This window comes from Cetorhinus maximus, chromosome 15, assembly GCF_964194155.1.
Source record: "Cetorhinus maximus chromosome 15, sCetMax3.hap1.1, whole genome shotgun sequence".
NCBI lineage: Eukaryota > Metazoa > Chordata > Chondrichthyes > Lamniformes > Cetorhinidae > Cetorhinus > Cetorhinus maximus.
The window spans coordinates 88806905-88825464 of NC_135893.1; the positions used below are offsets into that span (position 1 = coordinate 88806905).

The window sequence follows — 18560 nt, forward strand, 5'->3', positions numbered from 1 at the left end:
GAAGCCTCCATCTGTGTTTGGCAGAAGGCGGGTGTTGGTTATAATGAGGCCACACTGAGCCCACTTTGTGAGCAGGAGAACACCATTTGCATTGACGTTCCCAACCCCGTTTTTCCCAATGGTTCCATTCCAAATATCGGAGTCATGGCCAACCTGGATATTAAAGTCCCCCAGCAGGGTGAGCTTTTCTTCCTTTGGGATGGCAGTGAGGATTGAATTAAGATAAAAGCAAAAAACTGCAGATGCTGGAAATCCAAAACAAAAACAAAAATAAAAATACCTGGAAAAACTCAGCAGGTCTGACAGCATCTGCGGAGATGAACAGAGTTAATGTTTCGAGTCTGTATGACTCTTTAATTAAGGTCAGAATAGAATTTTCCCTTCTCATCTTCATCAGAGTCAAGGGTCAGGTCATAAACCCTGATGACAGTGGCATATTGGCAACAGCTGAGGTGTAGGTGAAATGTCATGAGTCTTTCATTTATACAATTGGGGAGTTCTGGAAGTGCATCCAAGATTCTATTCTGGCTGCCAAAACCACCTCCGTGGGCATGAGGATTGCCGATTGTTTTTCCTTTTCCAATAGAAGCTCTGTCCCCCTGTTTGTTCCCTCAGCTGCCCCTCCCCAGGAAGGCAGCTCTCATTGAGGGCGGCAATGTAAATTTACAGGCTTGATAGCTCCCGTGAGATGATTTCAGTTTTTCTTTCTGGATGGTTAGTCTTTAGATGATCCATGAGTTTTTTAACATTCAGGTTGAACCTTTAAAGTTTTCTTTCTTTCTTTTCTTTCACAAAGATGGTGATCCCACAGGATGTAGTTCCCCAGCCAGGAAAAAGGGGGACAGCCTATTTTTAGGCCATATTTTCGGGCATCAGATCAGTCATGATCTTATTGAATGGTCGGGCAGACTTGAGGGGCCGAGTGGCCTACTCCTGCTTCTAATATGTATGTTTGTATATTTTCTAGCCCCTTCCCCTTTGGGGTGAGCAGGGGATATCCTGGAGGGCTGCTCAGTCACAGATACTGCTGCCCAAAGACGCACCTGTCCCAACACACGTCCAATGACTTCCACACATCTGTTGCCGCTGTGCAGATTTTTGACTAGGGACTCTCAGGTCACAGCCCTGTCCCCACCACCAATTTTCCATTGACACAGGACTTGGCAAATGGACCCTGATAGAAGCCTGTGCGAGACTTTGTTCAAAGTGAGGATCTTGGTGCTCTGTCATTGCCCACGTTATCTTGACAGGTTGGTGATCAGATTTCGGTGACGTGTGGAGCCACGCTGACCAGGGCCACCTGCCGCTGCAGCATTCTTCCGCTTTCGCAGCCAGTGAGGCCCCCCAATCTTGCTGCTATGGGCGGCCCTACCAGAAGCAAGGATCTCCCGATGGCAGCGCTCAGCTGATCCTCTCCACCAAGTCAAGGTGGTGACCAATGGAGGGAGTCACTGCTTCTACAACAGAAAAGAAGCTTCAAGTTTCTTCTGGTTCAGCTGTTTAATTTTTATCAGCAAAGGTAATTATACACTCCCCAAGTGTAGATTAAGGAAAATTAATAGTAAATCTATGTGCAACCTATTGCACTTTTGTGTCATTGGCACTGCTGTTAATCTGACAGTCTGGGAAGTGGATGTGTTATATCAGGACTGCTGAATGGCTGTGTTTGTGGGGGGTGGAACAAATCTTTTGTGTCCTGCCCTTCCTGTTGATTTAAAAGGCCTTGTCGCTGCCCACAAGTTATCATATGACAAGATTTCTGGATTGAATCTGGATGAACAATTTAAAACTGTGGAATTCATTCAGGAAGTTACTGAGATCTAACAAACTGCAACAACTCCTATCGCCAGTTTAGTGCCCAGTATGTCGATTGTAAGTGTTTTCCCTTTGGATACCGTCACCCTGGTTTTGTTTGGGGTTCTGACCATTATCCTCCTCGTGTATTTTAACACCGGATCTAAATCTCATGGAATCGCCAACTTTCCTCCGGGTCCCTCTCCTCTCCCAGTGATTGGCAACCTGCACATGTTGGATCTGAAGAAGCTGCACAAATCTTTGATGGAGGTAAGAGGCAACCAGATTCTTACAGTAAATGGGAAACCTGTTTGTTACCTCCGTTTAGCGCCTCGAGAAGTTCATTCTGCCCCAAAGGCGCTACATGAATGCAAATTGTTGTCTCATACGGAAAACGAACCAGAGAGCAACTGATTTCTCCCCAGGGGCAATGCTGGTAAATTGACATCATGCTGGGCAGGTAAAGAAACTGGGTGTAGTGTTGTTCCCTGTATCCTTTCAACTCTCCACCACTTTGGCTGTTTTCCAAATAGACATAATGTGTGTGTTATGAAACAAAAGTGGGTACAAATGGCATTTGCAGTGCAATTGGGGTACTGACTTCAGTGGACGTTTCTAAATCCTTAATGCTAGCCATTATTGACAGATTATGAAATAAAAGATTTAAAGAGCACCCCCTTCACAAGAAGTTAGCTTGCAGGCACAGCAGGACAAATGGAATGTTGGCCTTTAACGCAAGGGGAATGATGAATAAAAGTAGGGAAGACTTGTTCCAAATGTACAGGACAGTAGTGTGATTGCATCTGGAGTACTGGGGACAGTTTTGGTCTCGTTACTTAATGAAGGATATACTTGCATTGGAAGTAGTTCAGAGAATGTTCAATTCACATAATTATCCAATTCCCTTTTGAAAGTCATGATTAAATCTGCCTCCACCATTTTCTTGGACAGTGCATTCCAGATCCCAACCACACACTGCTTTAAAAAGTTTTTCCTCACGTCAACTTTGGTGTTTTTACCTTAAATTAGTGCCCTCTGTTTCTCAGCCCTTCCACCAACGGGAATGGTCTCTCCCTACCTACTTTGTTTTGCTCCTTCGTGATTTTGAACACAACCTGGATCCCAGGCTCCAACTACCCTGAGAGCAGCTCTGACCCAAGAGAACAAAACCATTCATTCAAGTTCTAGAGTGACCAGCTTCACACCTCCAGGCCCTCTGCATGGCTTCTGACCTTGAAAACACTTTGCATTAAAAGACAAACAGGTTCTATGTTTATCTGAGAATGCTTGCTTCTGCTTAGATAATGCCCAGGTTGCGTGCTAACAGAGACTGCATTTTAGGCACTTCCCCAACTCCTAACCTTTCCACCCTTTACCTTTATGCACAAGCTTTGTTTAGAAGATGGTAATTTTGGAGGCCCAGGCTCAAACTTTGTCTTCTAACATGGAATGTGGTGCCTTTGCCATCTGCCAGTTTTCAGAGTATGAATACTTTACTTGACCTGGGTGTTTCCAAACTGTGTTTCCAATATAAGGACAAGATATAGATTCCCATTTCTCTCATATTTGTTTGAACATGATGAGCTCAGAATTGTGAAACAAAGACAGGAAATGCTGGAAAAACTCAGCAGGTGCAATAGCATCTGCGGAGAGAAAAAGATAGAGTTAACGTTTTGAGTCCCTAAGAATCTTCTTCAGAGCCAAAGAGAATTAAAAATTAGATGAAATTTTTACTGTTTAAGGGGGGGTGGAGCAGGTGAAGCTGGATAGAAGGCCAGCGATAGGTGGTGGCAAAGGAGAGATGGACAAAGATGTCATGAACAATGCACTGAGGTCAACACTGGTAGATTGGCAGCTGCCATGGAGACCTTGGTTGAAGACACCGGTGCTGCACTGCTGCAGGAGCTGCACTCCATTGGTGAGGCATTTGCAGGCATCCATCAGTGTCAACACGAGGGGGTTGCAGGGCATCTCGAGCTCACTCCAGCTGCCCTTTCCCTCAAGGAGTCAGCCTGATGCCCCCCGGGCACCCATAGGGAGCAGGATCAGCAGGTGCACACGCCAGGACCATCCACCCAGGTGACTCCAAGAGTGTCCGGCCCATCCCAATCCCCTCTTCCTGTGACCCCGGCAGCTCCAGCTCCACAGGCCGAGGAGGGTGCCACGGCCACACAGCAGGACCCCGAAAGCAGGCCGGGGCCCTCCAGGTCTCGGCCCTCGAGAGGACGCCTGCCAAGATCATCACACACAACGGGGCGTAGCAGTCAGCAGGGCACCTCCACCTCCACTGTGGATGTTGGGGGAGCACCAAGACATAGCAGCAGGGTTAGAAAGGTCAAGAAGATTCAGTTGCACAATGTGGCAATGGGTGTTAAACACCTGTACTCAATGTTGACCATTGCAAATATACTCCTTGTCTATGGCTCCTTGTTGTGATGAGCAGTGTCAATCAGATGTGAAACCTTGTTTCCTGCACAAAATGAAAGTTATTGTTGCAGCCCAGGGCCTCTCCCCTATGCAGAGTGTAATCTTTTGAGCACAGTGATTGGCCAGCTTCAAAGTCACTCTCCAGATTAGTGATGCGTGCACCTCCATGTGGTTTGTGTTTGCTGCAAGAATCTCATACCCAAGTGTCACTGGGTTCCATGATGTTCTCTTGTGCTCTCAGCACCTTTGAGGCGGTGCTGCCCCCCAACCTCGACACCATTCCTGACAGTGTGGTGCTGAAGGGAGCAGGTGGTGAAGGCTGTCAAATATAAAGTTGTCTTAAAGTCCACATGGTTGCAGTGTCTCAGCAGCGTCTCGATAATATGTCCCATCATAGAGAGTATGTGCGCTGCCCTCAGCCAGACGTTCCCAGGTGCAATGTGAAGATCTCAGGAGTGTCCCTACTGCATCCCGTCATCATCCCCCTGGAATCCTGTGGCAACGAGGGCCTCACGACTACGCCTACCTCTTCTGGCCAGTGCAGTGGCATTGCCTGCACCTCACCTTCCGGGACCTCATCACCCTCATTCCCTTTGACTTCCCTCTCATCAGAAGAGAAATGAAGCTCTTGCATCTCCTCATCATCCAAGACCTCCCCGCTTTGTATCGCCAGGTTGTGTAGCGCGCAGCAAACCATTATGATGCGTGACATCTTCTGGGCAGTGTACTGCAGTGCTCCACCAGATCTGTCCAGGCACCGGAACCTCATTTTCAGGATGCCGTTGGTCTGCTCAAGCAAGCTCCAGGTTGCAGCTTGAGCCTCGTTCTACCTTCTCTCACCAGGGGTCTGAGGCCGCTGCGCGGGCGTCATCTGCCAAATCCTTTGTGGGTAGCCCTTGTCCCCGGGGAGCGAGCCCTGCTTCCTGTGTGGTCCCTGGAAGATGTCAGGGATCTGAGACCTGCTGAGGATGTAAGGGTCATGGACGCTTCTGGGGTATCTTGCACATGCCTGCATGATCTGTTGGTTATGGTTGCAGACCAGCTGAACATTGAAAGAGTGGAAGCCTTTGCAATTCACATACTGGACCGCTCATTGCCAGAGAGATTTAAGAGCCAAGTGGTGCAGTTGATGGCATCCTGCATCTTTGGGAATCTGGAAATCTCAGCAAATCCCAGCGCTCTTGCTTCCTGCCTTGCCTGATCCTGTCGATCAGTGCTGTAGAAATTGAGCACGGCGGTAACTTTAACTGTTAGTGGCAGTGGATGCCCTCCGAGTCCCCATAGTGCCAAATCCTTCAGAAGGTGGCACATGTGCATGACCAGTTCCCTTGGCATGCACAGGCGTCGGTGGCACCGGGCTCTCGCTCATCTGCAGGTAGCATGTGTGTCGTCTGTAGACCCTGGGTCTAGCCATGTGCCTACGAACGATGGGTCTGTGGAGTTTGTGCAGAGGAGGCCATGCACCCCCCCAGGGTTCTGCTCCCAACTTTGGCTAGCCAGGTACCTCTGTCATATTCTTCTCTTTCTTCTCTCCTACCTATAAACAATCATCAGACAGTGAGATCACCAGACTCCATGTTCCTTCTCCTCACTGCAGTATCAAAGAGAGAGATGCAAGGGTCAGTAATTGTCTCCTAAAGATCACTCTTGGACAAGTCATCGCCTGCGGCTGACTCTCAAGGCCCCTTAACACATACTGGAGAGTCCAGGCCACCACGTGGATGGCCAGTGTTAGTGTGCATGATGGTTCACCATGCCCAGACCCCTCGCCACCCACACCACATGACTGAGTGGTGGCAGCTATGTCCACTCGACTGCATCTGAACTCTCATCTCAGAAGCATTGTCCTAACCTGGAATCCAAGGCTTCGCAGTTTGCTTGTACCATGAGGGTGACTTTTCAATGTCAGTGACACACAACGCAAGGGACTCGGAGTGCACCCCTCCATCAGCATTCGATGGCATCATTTCCCAAGGGCATCCTCAAGCTTGCCCAATCACACAATGGTTCTGCAGCATGAGGGGTAAACAGTAATGGAGCAATCATTGGCACTGTGAGGAATTAGTGCTGCTTGAGTAGAACAGCACTCTCAGCTGCAGTAGAGTGCTGATCTTTGACATGTTTTGCCATCAGCCCAGGCATTTTCCTACCCCCCACCACCCCCCGCAAGTGCTTGTGCTCAAACTTCAGTTGGTGCTGCCATGAACCGCCCCGGCACTGTCACCTTGCCCTCAGGTTGCCTTCACCCCTTTCTCCCTGGCACTGCCTTTGCTCCGTCACCACAAGCCACCCACAAAAAAGTCGCTGCGGAACCTTGCCTATGCCCCCCCGAATCCGTGGAGCCGCTGGCATCATCATGAGCGCTGCGCAAAGTTATGTGCACTCACCTCCGAGTTCCCCTTGAATGTGAGGTCTGCAGGTGAACGCCTTTTTATGATTCCGGCTTGTGGCCACAATAACGAGATGCAAAGTTATTTAAAATAATTTCCTGAAGTTCGATGGTAGGAAACGTGGCCCGTCATTGACAGGGGAAGGGGACAATCGCGTCCTGGATTTACATTGCGAGGAAACGTGACTCGGGCTTCCCGTGAGATTCACAGGTGGGAGCAGGTAACACCTCTAACAGAACTGCTTACACTGTGCATTAGTGCATGAGGGAGGTCACGGAGGCCATGTAATCCCGATGAGGCGACTACACCATCTCTTCCTCGGCAGGAACAAGCAGGGTGAGAGTGCATGTGGCTTTGTCAGGATAGTGGGATCCCCAATGGTGCAGGGAGCCACCCACCACACACATGTGGATCTCTGGGAACCCCCATGACAATGGGGAGATACACAAAACTTAAGGATTACCAATCAATCACCGTGCAATTGCTGTGCCACATTCCTAATACAACACATTGCTGAATGCTCACTATCCTGTCAGCAGCCACCTTGTATTCACCCTGTGCCAGTCAGGCACACCCATCATCTTCAGACCTCCACAGAGAACCATAGTCTGGCTGCTTGGGGCAACGGCCCTGTATCCACTTCTACCACCTGACCAGAATTCATCTGCCACCTCACATTCCAGTGAGCTCTTACATAAATTACCCTTTCAACTTTTGTGACTGCAGCCCTGTGGACTCATTATGTGAAGATCTAGACTCTCTATACTACTCTCTATGGTAAGTAACAGTATCAGGTGACTGCAAGTGTCATTATCAAGCTATGGTGTTTCCTCATCCCTGGTGAACATGTTACGATGTATTATTCAGAAGCAGCACAAGATGTGCAATGTAAAATGTTGAATTAGTTGTTCATGAAAATTCATTCCTTTTGTTCTAGCTATCTGAGAAGTACGGCACAGTTTTCAGCATCAAGCTAGGACCCAGAAATGTGGTGGTGCTGACTGGCTATGAGGCAGTGAAGGATGCACTTGTCAACCATGCAGATGAATTTGGTGAAAGAGCACGCATCCCAATATTTGAGGTGACCATGAAGGGATATGGTAATTCTCACCTTTAACTTCATTATTTTAAAATCTTTAAGTTAAAATCTGGCTGCATTTTGCCCTGGTTCAGATAATTAATAAATTTCAGAGTTTGGCCAAGGTTCATTTTTCTAAAGCTTAATGTTTTAAAGAACTTTAGAAGTTAAAAATCAACCCTTTGAATAAGATTAGTAACTAATTTCCTGTAATTTCTATAAAACGTGATTATATTTAATCACACAATATCTGAAAATGATTAGCTATGAATTACATTTGGTGATGTTAGTGTAAGAATGATTAGCAAATTCACATGGCATCCTATTTTCCATGTTTTACACAGTGGTGTTAATATCTTTATTAATACATTAAGATTTGAAAGATATGCTGTTAGGGCTGGAAGCATAAGAACAGGGTTGGCCATTTAGACCCTCGAACCTGTCCTGACACTCAGTGAGACCATATCTGTGACCTAACTCCGCATACCTGCCTCTGCTCTAGATTCCTTAACCCCTTTGGTTAAGAGAAACCAACAATCTCAAATTTAAAGATAACAATTGACCCAATGCCAATTGCCGTGTGCGTTAGATGAAGTAGGGAGGGAGGAGGCTCATGTGGAGCGTAAACACCGGCATAGGCCAGTTGGGCTGAATGGCCTGCTTCTGTGCTGTAAATTTGATGTAACTTTGTGTCTTCGTGAAAGGCAATGGCACGCAAATATAACCCTAATGTCGCCAATAGTAATTTCTAGGCTTCCATCATTTTCTATTCTAGTTAATAGACAACTGAGGAGATATTAATATCTGTTAAATGTAAATATTTTTCTTTATATTTGAAGTTTTTATGACTTCTTTCTGATGGATTCAATTGTAGGTATTATTTTTAGTCATGGGGAGTCATGGAAGCAAATGCGAAGGTTCACCTTAACCACATTACGAGATTTTGGAATGGGCAAAAAAACCATTGAAGACAAAATAATTGAGGAAACTGATTTCCTGATAAGAATGATTGATTCTTATAAAGGTGAGTTTGTGTTTGGTAAATTAACAGAATTATCAGTGTTTCTTTTCTCTGCGTGCTTGTAATTATTTATAAATGCAGATGAGTATTAAAGAATCACAGAAATCTATATCACAGAAAGAGGACATTTGGTCTATTGTGTCCCTGCTAGCTTTTTGCTAGAACAGTCCAAAGTAATCCCACTTATTGCTGGGTGCCCATAGCTCTGTCCCTTCCTCTGATGTGAATCAAGGGTTTCTCCCGCTACTGATGTGATCAACTGGTTTTTTAGTTTCTCGTTTATCCGACTCTCAAATCCTGAACTGTCCCCCATTCTAGCCAGAGTCTTTGCTACCTCCTCTCTACCTTCCTTTAACAGCATAGCGAACAAGCTCAGTATCTTACCTGATGAACGATACAACTGTGATTTGCTATAAAGGATCAGCGCTAAATTGTGTGTGACTTTTCTTCTTTTTTTTGCAGGCCAACCCTTTAATCCAACCATCAAACTGAACTCTGCTGTGGCCAACATAATTTGCTCTATAGTTTTGGGGGACAGATTTGATTATGAGGATGAAACGTTTGCCAGTTTAGTAAAGAGAGTGAATGAAAACAGTCAACTCGGTGGTTCGACTATGGTCCAGGTAAACCTCACTTTTCATTAGCGACAAAAATACGTTCCAGAAAAGAACATGTGGAACTAGCAGTAGCTGGAATGGAGAGTCTTAGAGAGTCTGTGGTGCAAAATATTAGTGAAGTTTCTTTTTTTGATATGGTTGGTTAATTTAGGGAAAAACATTCATCACAATTTTGAGTTACATCTATCATTGTGAAAACCTGAAAATAAGATTTGAAAAAATTATTCGGACATGTCCCCTCATTTAACAGTGTCACATGAGCTGGGACAGTCTATGAATGTTATTAAAATTTTTTATTGAAGTTATAAAACCTTCATGAAACCTCATCCCGTCTGTGGATGAGGTTCCATGAAAGGTGTAAAGGTCGCCTGGGCTCTTTGCCTGCCCACCAACCTTAAGGTTGGACGGGCAGCCCTGAGAATCAGTTTAATTAGTTGATTAATGCCTTAATAGGCCTTTGACAGTTTGGCGGGCGCGCAGCCGACTCTGCTGCATGCCCACCGAACTGAGGATTGAAATGACGCGTGGTGACGTCAAGACGCATGCCCGACGTCACCGCATGTCATTTTATGCGTCTGCGAGCGGGGCCTGCCCCCACACGCCAGCCAGAAGGTTCAGGCCATGATGATGGCGATAAGAGAGACCTGGCTCAAAGACGGGCAGAACTGGGTGTTAAATATTTCTGGGTACAAGGTGTTCAGAAAAGATAGGAAAGGAAGAAAAGGAGGAGGGGTGGCGGTATTGGTTAAGGAGATCTTTGCAGTGCTGAAGAAAGAGGATGTCACAGAGGGTTCAAGGGTCAATTAAGCTAGAGCTAAGGAACAAAAAAGGTGCAATTACATTGCTCAGTGTAGTGTATAGGCCGCCAACTAATGAGAGGGATGTCGAAGAACAAATCTGCAGGGAAATTACAGAGTGCTGCAAGCGTTATAGAGTAGGTATAATGGGGGACTTTAATTACCTGAATGTAGACTGGGACAGTGGTATTGCAAAGGGCAGAGAGGGGCAAAAGCTCTTAGATTGTGTTCAGGAAAGTTTTCTACAGCAGTATGTGTCCAATCCAACAAGATGGATGCACTGTTGGACATGGTTCTTGGAAATTAAGTGGGACAAGTAGATCAAGTGTCCGGGGGGGAACATTTAGGTGACAATGATCATTGTATTGTATGTTTTAGGATGATGATAGAAAGGGATGATGGGCAATCCAGAGTAAAAATAATTAACTGGACAAGAGCTAACTTCAGTGAGGCAAGAACGGAGCTGGGCCAGATGGGCTGGAATGAAAGATTGGCGGGAAAAACTGTAGCTGAACAATGGGCTACCTTCAAAAAAGAATTGGTTTGGGCACAGTGAAAGAAAATTCCATCGAAAAGGAAAGGTAGGCAAATAAATCCAGAGCTCCCTGGATGAAAAGGGGGATAGAAATTAGGATAAAGAAGAAAAAGTGTGCTTATGACAGGTGTCAGGTAGAAAAAACAATTGAAAACGGAGAGGAAAACAGAAGATTGAAAGGGAAGGTGAAAAAGCATATTAGAAAAGCGAAGATGGATTATGAGAAAAGACTGGCAGCCAACATAAAGAGGAATCCCAAAGTCTTCTACAAGCATATAAACAGTAAAAGGGTGGTAAAAGGAGGAGTAGAGCCGATTAGGGACCTAAACAGGAATTTACACATTGACACATGGCTGAGGTATTAAATGAATACTTTGCATCCATCTTGATCAAGGAGGTAGATGCCATGTCATGGTGACAGACAAGGAAACTCTGTCATTAGAAGGGTTCAAAATTGATAAGGAGGACGTGTTGAATAGACCGTCAATACTTAAAGTTGACAAGGCACCGGGGACCAGACGAGGTGCATCCAAGGATATTGAAGGAAGTGAGAGTGGAAATTGCAGGGGCACTGGCCATAATCTTTCAGTCTTCCCTAGACTCAGGGGTGGTGCCGGAGGACTGGAAAATTGCAAATATTACGCCCTTGTTCAAAAAAAGATTGTAAGGATAAGCCCAGCAATTACAGACCAGTCAGTTTAGCTTCAGTGGTGGGCAAGATTCTAGAAACAATTATTCTGGATAGAATTAGTAGCCTCATGGAAAAATATGGGTTGATAAGGAAGTGCCAGCATGGATTTCTAAAAGGGAAATCGTTTACCTAACTTGCTGGAGTTTTTTGAAGAGGAAACAGAAAAGGTCAATGGAGTAATGCTGTTGATGTGGTGTACATGGACTTTCAAAAGGCATTTGATACAGTGCCACACAACAGACTTGGGAGAAAAAGTTATTGCTCATGGAATAAAAGGGACAGTAGCAATGTGGATACAAAATTGGTTGAAAAATAGGAAGCAGAGAGTAATGGTCAATGGATATTTTTCGGGCTGCAGGAAGGTTTGTAGCAGAGTTTCCCAGGGGTTAGATTTGGGACCCTTGCTTTTCCTGGTCTATATTAATGATCTAGATCTTGGTGTGCAGGGAACAATTTGAATATCTGCAGATAATTCGAAGCTTGGGAGTGTTGTAAAGTGCAAGGAGGACAGTGCAGAACTTCAAAAGGACACAGACAAGTTGGTGGAGTGGGCAGATAGGTGGCAGATGAAGTTCAATGCAGAGAAGTGTGAGGTGATGCATTTTGGTAGGAAGAACATGGGCAGACAATATAAAAAGAGGGGAAAAATTTAAGAAGATGCAGGACCAAAAAGACCTGGGTGTATATGTGCATAGATCATTGAAGTTGGCAGTACAGGTGAAGAGAGTAGTTAATAAAGCATATAGTATCCTGGGCTTTATTAATAGGTGCATAGATTCCAAGAGCAGGGAGGTTATGCTGAATTTATATAAGGCAATTGTTAGATCTCAGCTGGAGTATTGTGTACAGTTCTGGGTGCCACATTATAGGAAGGATGTGAACACATTGGAGAGAGTGCCGAAGAGGTTTCCAAGAATAGTTCCAGGGATGAGAAACATCAGCTATGAGGATAGATTGGAAAGGTTAGACTGTTCTCCTTGGCGAGATGAGGGCTAAGAGGAGATTTGATAGAGATGTTCAAAATCATGAGGGGTCTGGACAGAGTAGATAGGGAGAAGCTGTTCCCACTCGTAAAAGGGTCAAGAATGAGTGGGCACAGGTTTAAAGTGATTTGCAAAAGGAGCAAATGTGATGTGAGAAAAAAAACTTTTTCACACAGCGAGCAGTTCCGGTCTGGAATGTACTGCCTGGAAGTGTGGTGGGAGGCAGGTTCAATTGAGGCATTGAAGAGGGCATTAGGTGACTATTTAAAGAGAAACAATGTGCAGGCGTACGGGAAAAAGGTGGGGCAATGGCACTAGGTCATAATTTGTAGAGCCGGTGCTGACATGATAGGCCGAATGGCCTCCTTCTGTGCCATTAATATTCTGTGATTCTGTGATTTATTTATTGCGTTTTTCTACTTACAGAATACTGATGTGAGGAGATTATTGGTTTCCTTTGACATTAACATACATATCATCAACTTATTTCTATTCTATAGATATACAATGCATTTCCCTTCTTGGGATTCCTTCCTGGATTGCACAAAAGATTTTTCTCCAATGTCAAGCAGACTGCTGCTTTCTTCAAGAACTTCTTCAATGAAAACTATCGGGAACCGGATGAGAATGACCTGAGGAGTTTTATTGAGGCGTTCATGTTGAGACAACAGCAGGTAGAAACTCCACTTCCCTCTTAAGAAGTACTGTAGATTTTTTTGTAGGCTATGTTTGTTTTTTTGGAGGGAGAAAAGGCAACTTCGTTCAACTGGCATGACATGATGGGCTGAATGGCCACCCGTGGTGTAAATGTATGATTCCATGGGACTCCATCCCATTCTCTCAGTTCCTTCACCTCCGTCACACCTGTTCTGATGATGCTACCTTCAAAAACCGTTCCGCTGACATGTCCTCCTCCTTCCTTAACCGAGGTTTTCCACGCACGGTAGTTGACAGGGCCCTCAACCATGTCCGGCCCATCTCCCAAGCATCCTCCCTCACGCCTTCTCCTCCCTCCCAGAAACATGATAGGGTCCCCCTTGTCCTCACTTATCACCCTACCAGCCCCCGCATTCAAAGAATCATCCTCCGCCATTTCTGCCAACTCCAGCATGATGCCACCACCAAACACATCTTCCCTTCACCCCCCCTGGTGGCATTCCATAGGGATCATTCCCTCTGTGACACCCTGGTCCACTCCTCCATCACCTCCTACTCCTCAACACCCACCTACGGCACCTCCCCACGCAAACGCAAAATATGCAACACCTGCCCCTTCACTTCCTCTCTCCTCACCGTCCAAGGGCCCAAACACTCCTTTCAAGTGAAGCAGCATTTCACTTGCATTTCCCCTAACTTAGTCTACTGCATTCGTTGCTCCCAATGCGGTTTCCCCTACATTGGAGAGACCAAACGCAGACTGGGTGACCGCTTTGCAGAACACCTTCAGTCTGTCCGCAAGCATCACACAGACCTCCCTGTCGCTCACCATTTTAACACTCCACCCTGCTCTCTTGCCCATATGTCTGTCCTTGGCTTGCTGCGTTGTTCCAGTGAAGCTCAACGCAAAATGGAGGAGCAGCACCTCATCTTCCGACTAGGCACTTTGCAGCCTTCCGGACTGAATATTGAGTTCAACAACTTTGGTTCTTGAACTCCCTCCTCCATCCCCACCCCCTTTCCGTTTCTTCCCCCTCCTTTTTGTTTTTTCCAATAATTTATATTGATTTTTCTTTTCCCACCTATTTCCATTATTTTTAAATGTATTCCACCCATGGTTTATTTCATCCCACCCCCACTAGAGCTACCTTGCTTGTCCTGCTCTCCAATCTTAATTAGCACATTCTTTTAGATAATATCACCACCTTCAACACCTCTTTGTTCTTTTGTCTGCGACATCTTTTGGTTATCTCCTCCTATCACTGCTTGCTTGTCCCAACAACCCTTCCCCTCCACCCACCCCCCCCCCTCCCCTTAAACCAGCTTATATTTCACCCCTTTCCTATTTCTTCTTAGTTCTGTTGAAGGGTCATGAGGACTTGAAACGTCAACTTTCCTCTTCTTCGTCGATGCTGCCAGACCTGCTGAGTTTTTTGCAGGTATTTCTGTTATTGTATTCCATGTAAAGGGTTTAAAAAGAGTCCCACGTTTTAAAAAGAAAGAGCTGTCATTTGCAGTGTCTTTCAGTACCCCAGAATGTCCCAAAGCACATTACAGCCAATGAAGTGCAGTCATTGTTGTAATGTGGATTCAACCAACATCGCTAAAAGAGATTACCTAGTCATTAGCATATTGCAGTTTGTGGGTATTTGCCCTGCTCAAAGTGACTGCCTGTTTCCTACATTATAACAGTGACTGCACTCAGAAAACACTTTATTGGCTGCAAAACGCTTTGGGACATCCGAAGGAAGCGAAAGGCAATGGAAGATCTTAGTGCACCCGGGACAACTCCCCTTCTTTTCCTTGTAATTCCTCTACCTGAGAGAGCAGATTGGGCCTCGTTTTAACATCTTATCTGAAAGTGACACCTCTGACAGCGCAGCATACCCTCAGTACCACACTGGAATAATCCCACTGCTGTCTCTGATTCCTGGCTCCTTTTCTGTGCTGCATTTCCCTGTAATCGATGTTTCAGGTTGATTATGTATCACATGCCGTATTCTACAGATTCCAATCCCAATTCTGAGTTCTTGTGGTGTTAATTCTTGCAGGAATTGGACAATCCCAATTCATACTTCCATGAAAACAACTTAACATACATCACAATCAACCTGTTTGCTGCAGGGATGGAGAGCATCTCAACCACAATTCGTTGGGGAATGCTTTTGATGATGAAGTATCCAGAGATTCAGAGTAAGTAGCAGTTGGATTGATTCGTGTCTGGACCTGACCTTGTATCATTTTGAAAGCTTCATATTCCTGGATTACCCTGGGTGTGATTTTGAACTTGCCTGAATAAAACTATAACTGTGTTTCCAATCATTTTAAAAATGTGCTTGTCTTGCAGAAAAAGTTCACAAGGAAATTATCAGTGTTATCGGATCAGAACGATCTCCCAGAGTTGAAGATCGGAAAAGTTTGCCATACACTAATGCAGTGATCCACGAAATCCAGAGGTTTGGTGACATTGTGCCACTGAGCGTCACACATGAAACCACAGTGGACTTAAACTTCAAAGGATACTTCATTCCAAAGGTACCTTAAGGGAGTTATGGCCACAGTTGGGGCTCAATATTCTGACATTTAATAGGGGTAAGGAAAGGGGTGGGGTAGGGGAGGAAGTGAGCTCTCAAGGTTGTATCTAATTGCATTGTGCACCATTAGGGAAGAAGTCGGCTAGCTCGCATCAGCTTACATGTACCATTATATAGAGAATCCTTTAATGTGACTACGTCTAAACACCTCGGGGTGTTTCATTTTTAATGTCGCATGTTGTTGTTAAGTTGGTAATGGAGAAAGAGCAGAGTGGGAATAATTGATCAACTCTTTCAAAGAGTTCCACAGGAACGATGGACTGAAAGGCTCTTTCTGTGTGAATAATTTTGGTAATTCCTTTTGAAAATAACAATGAAATCATATTGAAATTATATTTAAATATTTTAGGGAACCCACGTGATTCCATTGCTGTCCTCTGTGCTGAACGATAAAACCCAATGGGAAAAACCAAATGAGTTCAACCCATCTCACTTTCTGGACGCTGAGGGCAAGTTTGTGAAGAGAGATGCCTTCATGCCTTTCTCTGCAGGTAGCACAATTTATGAATTTTTGGATTATATATTGGTGGAATTTTGGTGCTCAAATCTCTGGAGTGGGGCTTGTAGGACCTTTTTCTGAGAGAATCTTCATCTTGTTTTCGGAGCCCGAGACACAGAAACCACATGGACATATATATCAACGGAGTAGGATTTTATTGAGTGATTAGCCACTAATCTTCAGGGACTGCTGGACATGCTCTGTTGGGAGCAGGAAAAAGGTGGTGTTCCATTTTCTGGCATCTCAATTGGGTGAAGCAAGATATGTTGGCCATTCGCACCATATATGCCTCCTATAGGCGTGGCGAGTAGCTACCGTACTATATACGTGCAATAGGTTAATGATGCATTCTCTCATGTCGCCTTTTATGCAAATATACACTATTAATGTCAATCTGGTGTTTTATGACAAAAAAAAATCATGCAGCATTTGCTAATGGTGAATTAGTCAGGACAATCCTATCATTCAGTTTGCTACATCTTAAGGATGTGTAAATTTTGTGTGAAAACTAAGAAAACTGAGACCAGATAAAGACAAGCTTCACTTTTTCCACGCTCTCATTTCTTGTTGAACCCCCAGATTTGTTTATTACGCAATAAATTTAAGAGATTTTAGTTTCTCTGAATTTTCAGCCTTAAAACGATTTGAATAGATGTTTCACCACTTTACATTTTACACTGCCCTCCTTCTGCACCCGTTACCGTTCTCATGTTGGTTTTAAAATTCACAGCTGACCTCCAGAATTTATACAAATGCTTCCTTCGTGAGTGATTTCACTTCCTTATCAATATTTTGTATTGTTGTCAGGCAAGAGAGACTGGATTTGGACAAGCTCAGTTGATCCAAGAGCTCTTTGAGTTAAGGGCAGGCATCTAAACGCCACAGGCATCGGGGGTAACTATTTGTTACGGTCCCTATGAATCAGGCAGGGCCACAGATTGGTGGGTTACAGGACTAGCCATTAAAGCCTTAAAGGTGCTCCAGCAGCGCTGCACCCTTGGGTCGTGGAGGTCAGAGCTGACTGGAATCGTACCTCTTCTAAGTTGATCGGGGCTGTGCCGTAGGTTTCTTCTTTCTCCTGATATCGCTTCCTGAGCTCCGGAAGGGTTTCCTCTTGTATCTCTTCACTATGCATGCTCATCTCACCTCAGTGGTTGGCCAGCAGATGTGTGATCAGTCCTTCGTTGGCAAACTTTAGCTCTTACTATGCTGGCAGAGATCCCACCCACAGGCAGGTCCTATGATCAGAACTATCTCCAACCAAGGTTAATGGCAGTGGGAACTGTTGCACCAGCTTCCTGTCCTGGCAGATGATCAGCCTCTGAAGAGATTGAAGAAGTTCTTGTGTTCATTACATTCCTATTACACAGATAGTATATTGAACTGTGTGAAACCAAAGCTACCAATTGTCCAATTGTGTCCATAGATTGTGGCATTAACACTTCTTGCAGCGAACATACTGCTTCTAACATTTTTTATACTGTAGTCCTTAAAGGCATGAACCCACAAGCCCCGGTGTTTGAGAGGTGATTGTGCTGCCCACTGAGCTCTGGCTGGCGCCTTAAATCATTAAGAAATTTATTTTGAATTTGAACAGACATGTAGACTGGTCGCAGGACATCAAGGCATGTTTGTTTGGATACTGCCGTATAGAACAGCAATGCAACATTGGCTAGTTTAAAAATCATTCTGAATAACTTTGTTTCTTTGAAGAGCAGCTTTGAAATTTTTGCAATTGTTTTCTTTTTGCAGGTCGGAGGGCCTGTGTTGGTGAGACCCTGGCTAAGATGGAACTGTTCCTGTTCTTTACTACTCTGATACAAAAATATAAGTTTCAAGTTCCGCCGAACGTCAGTGAATTGGGGCTCGAGTCTGTTGTGGGATTGACTTCAACCCCCAAGTACCCCTATGTGTGTGCTGTCCGTCGCTGATGTAAACACCTCGTTCATTATTTACCTGATTTTCCTTTTCTTTCTTAATCACTTCTAGAAATGTGTGTGCGTGTGTTTTTCTACACAGTGGCTGTTATTTTTTCATTGTGCTGAGTCCTGCTAGTGAGGTTTACACACCGTTCACAAAACACTCTGTCCCGAATGGCCTCCTTCTGCACTGTAAAGATTCTTTGATTCTGTAATGCACAAAGAGGCCGGAATTTTCAGTAAAGTGAGAGATACAGCAGGAGTTGTGAATTTCCAGAATTTGCTGGATGACTTCTCCTGCCACCCCTCCACCCCCCCGCTCCCATTTGCATCACACAAACAACATCTGACCGTTAGTTATGTTATGCTGGATTTGCTGATTAATTGCCCATTGACCACAGTGAAGAAAGTATCTGTTCAAACTTAAACTGGAGGGATTCATCTAGGGGGCAGGGCATTTGACAGTGAATTGGGGTGCGTGGGGATCCATGTTATTAAATGTGTTTTTGCTAATTATGAGTGATGGATGAGTGCCAGTTTTGGTGAAATCATTACCCT

The 18560-nt window shown here is 44.9% G+C and overlaps 1 protein-coding gene and 1 long non-coding RNA gene across 3 annotated transcripts in view; both read left to right on the forward strand.

The window, feature by feature from the left end:
- LOC144690985 (uncharacterized) overlaps positions 1-18264 on the forward strand; it is a 36135-nt gene extending 17871 nt beyond the window's left edge. The window contains exon 2 of the long non-coding RNA XR_013579022.1: positions 18143-18264. This is a non-coding gene — a long non-coding RNA (uncharacterized LOC144690985). The remainder of the gene's footprint in view (positions 1-18142) is intronic.
- LOC144690981 (cytochrome P450 2K1-like) lies at positions 1603-18264 on the forward strand. Of its 2 annotated transcripts, XM_078558928.1 has the most exons (9): positions 1603-2064; positions 7549-7711; positions 8564-8713; positions 9173-9333; positions 12834-13007; positions 15042-15183; positions 15338-15525; positions 15934-16075; positions 17836-18264. In XM_078558928.1, exons 1-9 carry the CDS (start codon positions 1864-1866, stop codon positions 18012-18014), a joined length of 1500 nt encoding a protein of 499 aa, XP_078415054.1. In that variant the 5' UTR covers positions 1603-1863; the 3' UTR covers positions 18015-18264. The 2 variants fall into 2 exon arrangements, with proteins under 2 accessions (XP_078415054.1, XP_078415055.1); XM_078558929.1 differs by lacking the exon at positions 12834-13007 and having other exon boundaries at positions 17836-18105.
- Positions 18265-18560: the final 296 nt, after the last annotated feature.

Bases quoted from the DNA above. Each gene is read 5' to 3' on its own strand.
- LOC144690981 (XM_078558928.1), top strand. From the start codon at position 1,864: ATGTCGATTGTAAGTGTTTTCCCTTTGGATACCGTCACCCTGGTTTTG. The intron at 7,712-8,563 runs GTAATTCTCACC...ATTCAATTGTAG, and splicing joins GGTGACCATGAAGGGATATG to GTATTATTTTTAGTCATGGG. The intron at 13,008-15,041 runs GTAGAAACTCCA...TAATTCTTGCAG, and splicing joins TCATGTTGAGACAACAGCAG to GAATTGGACAATCCCAATTC.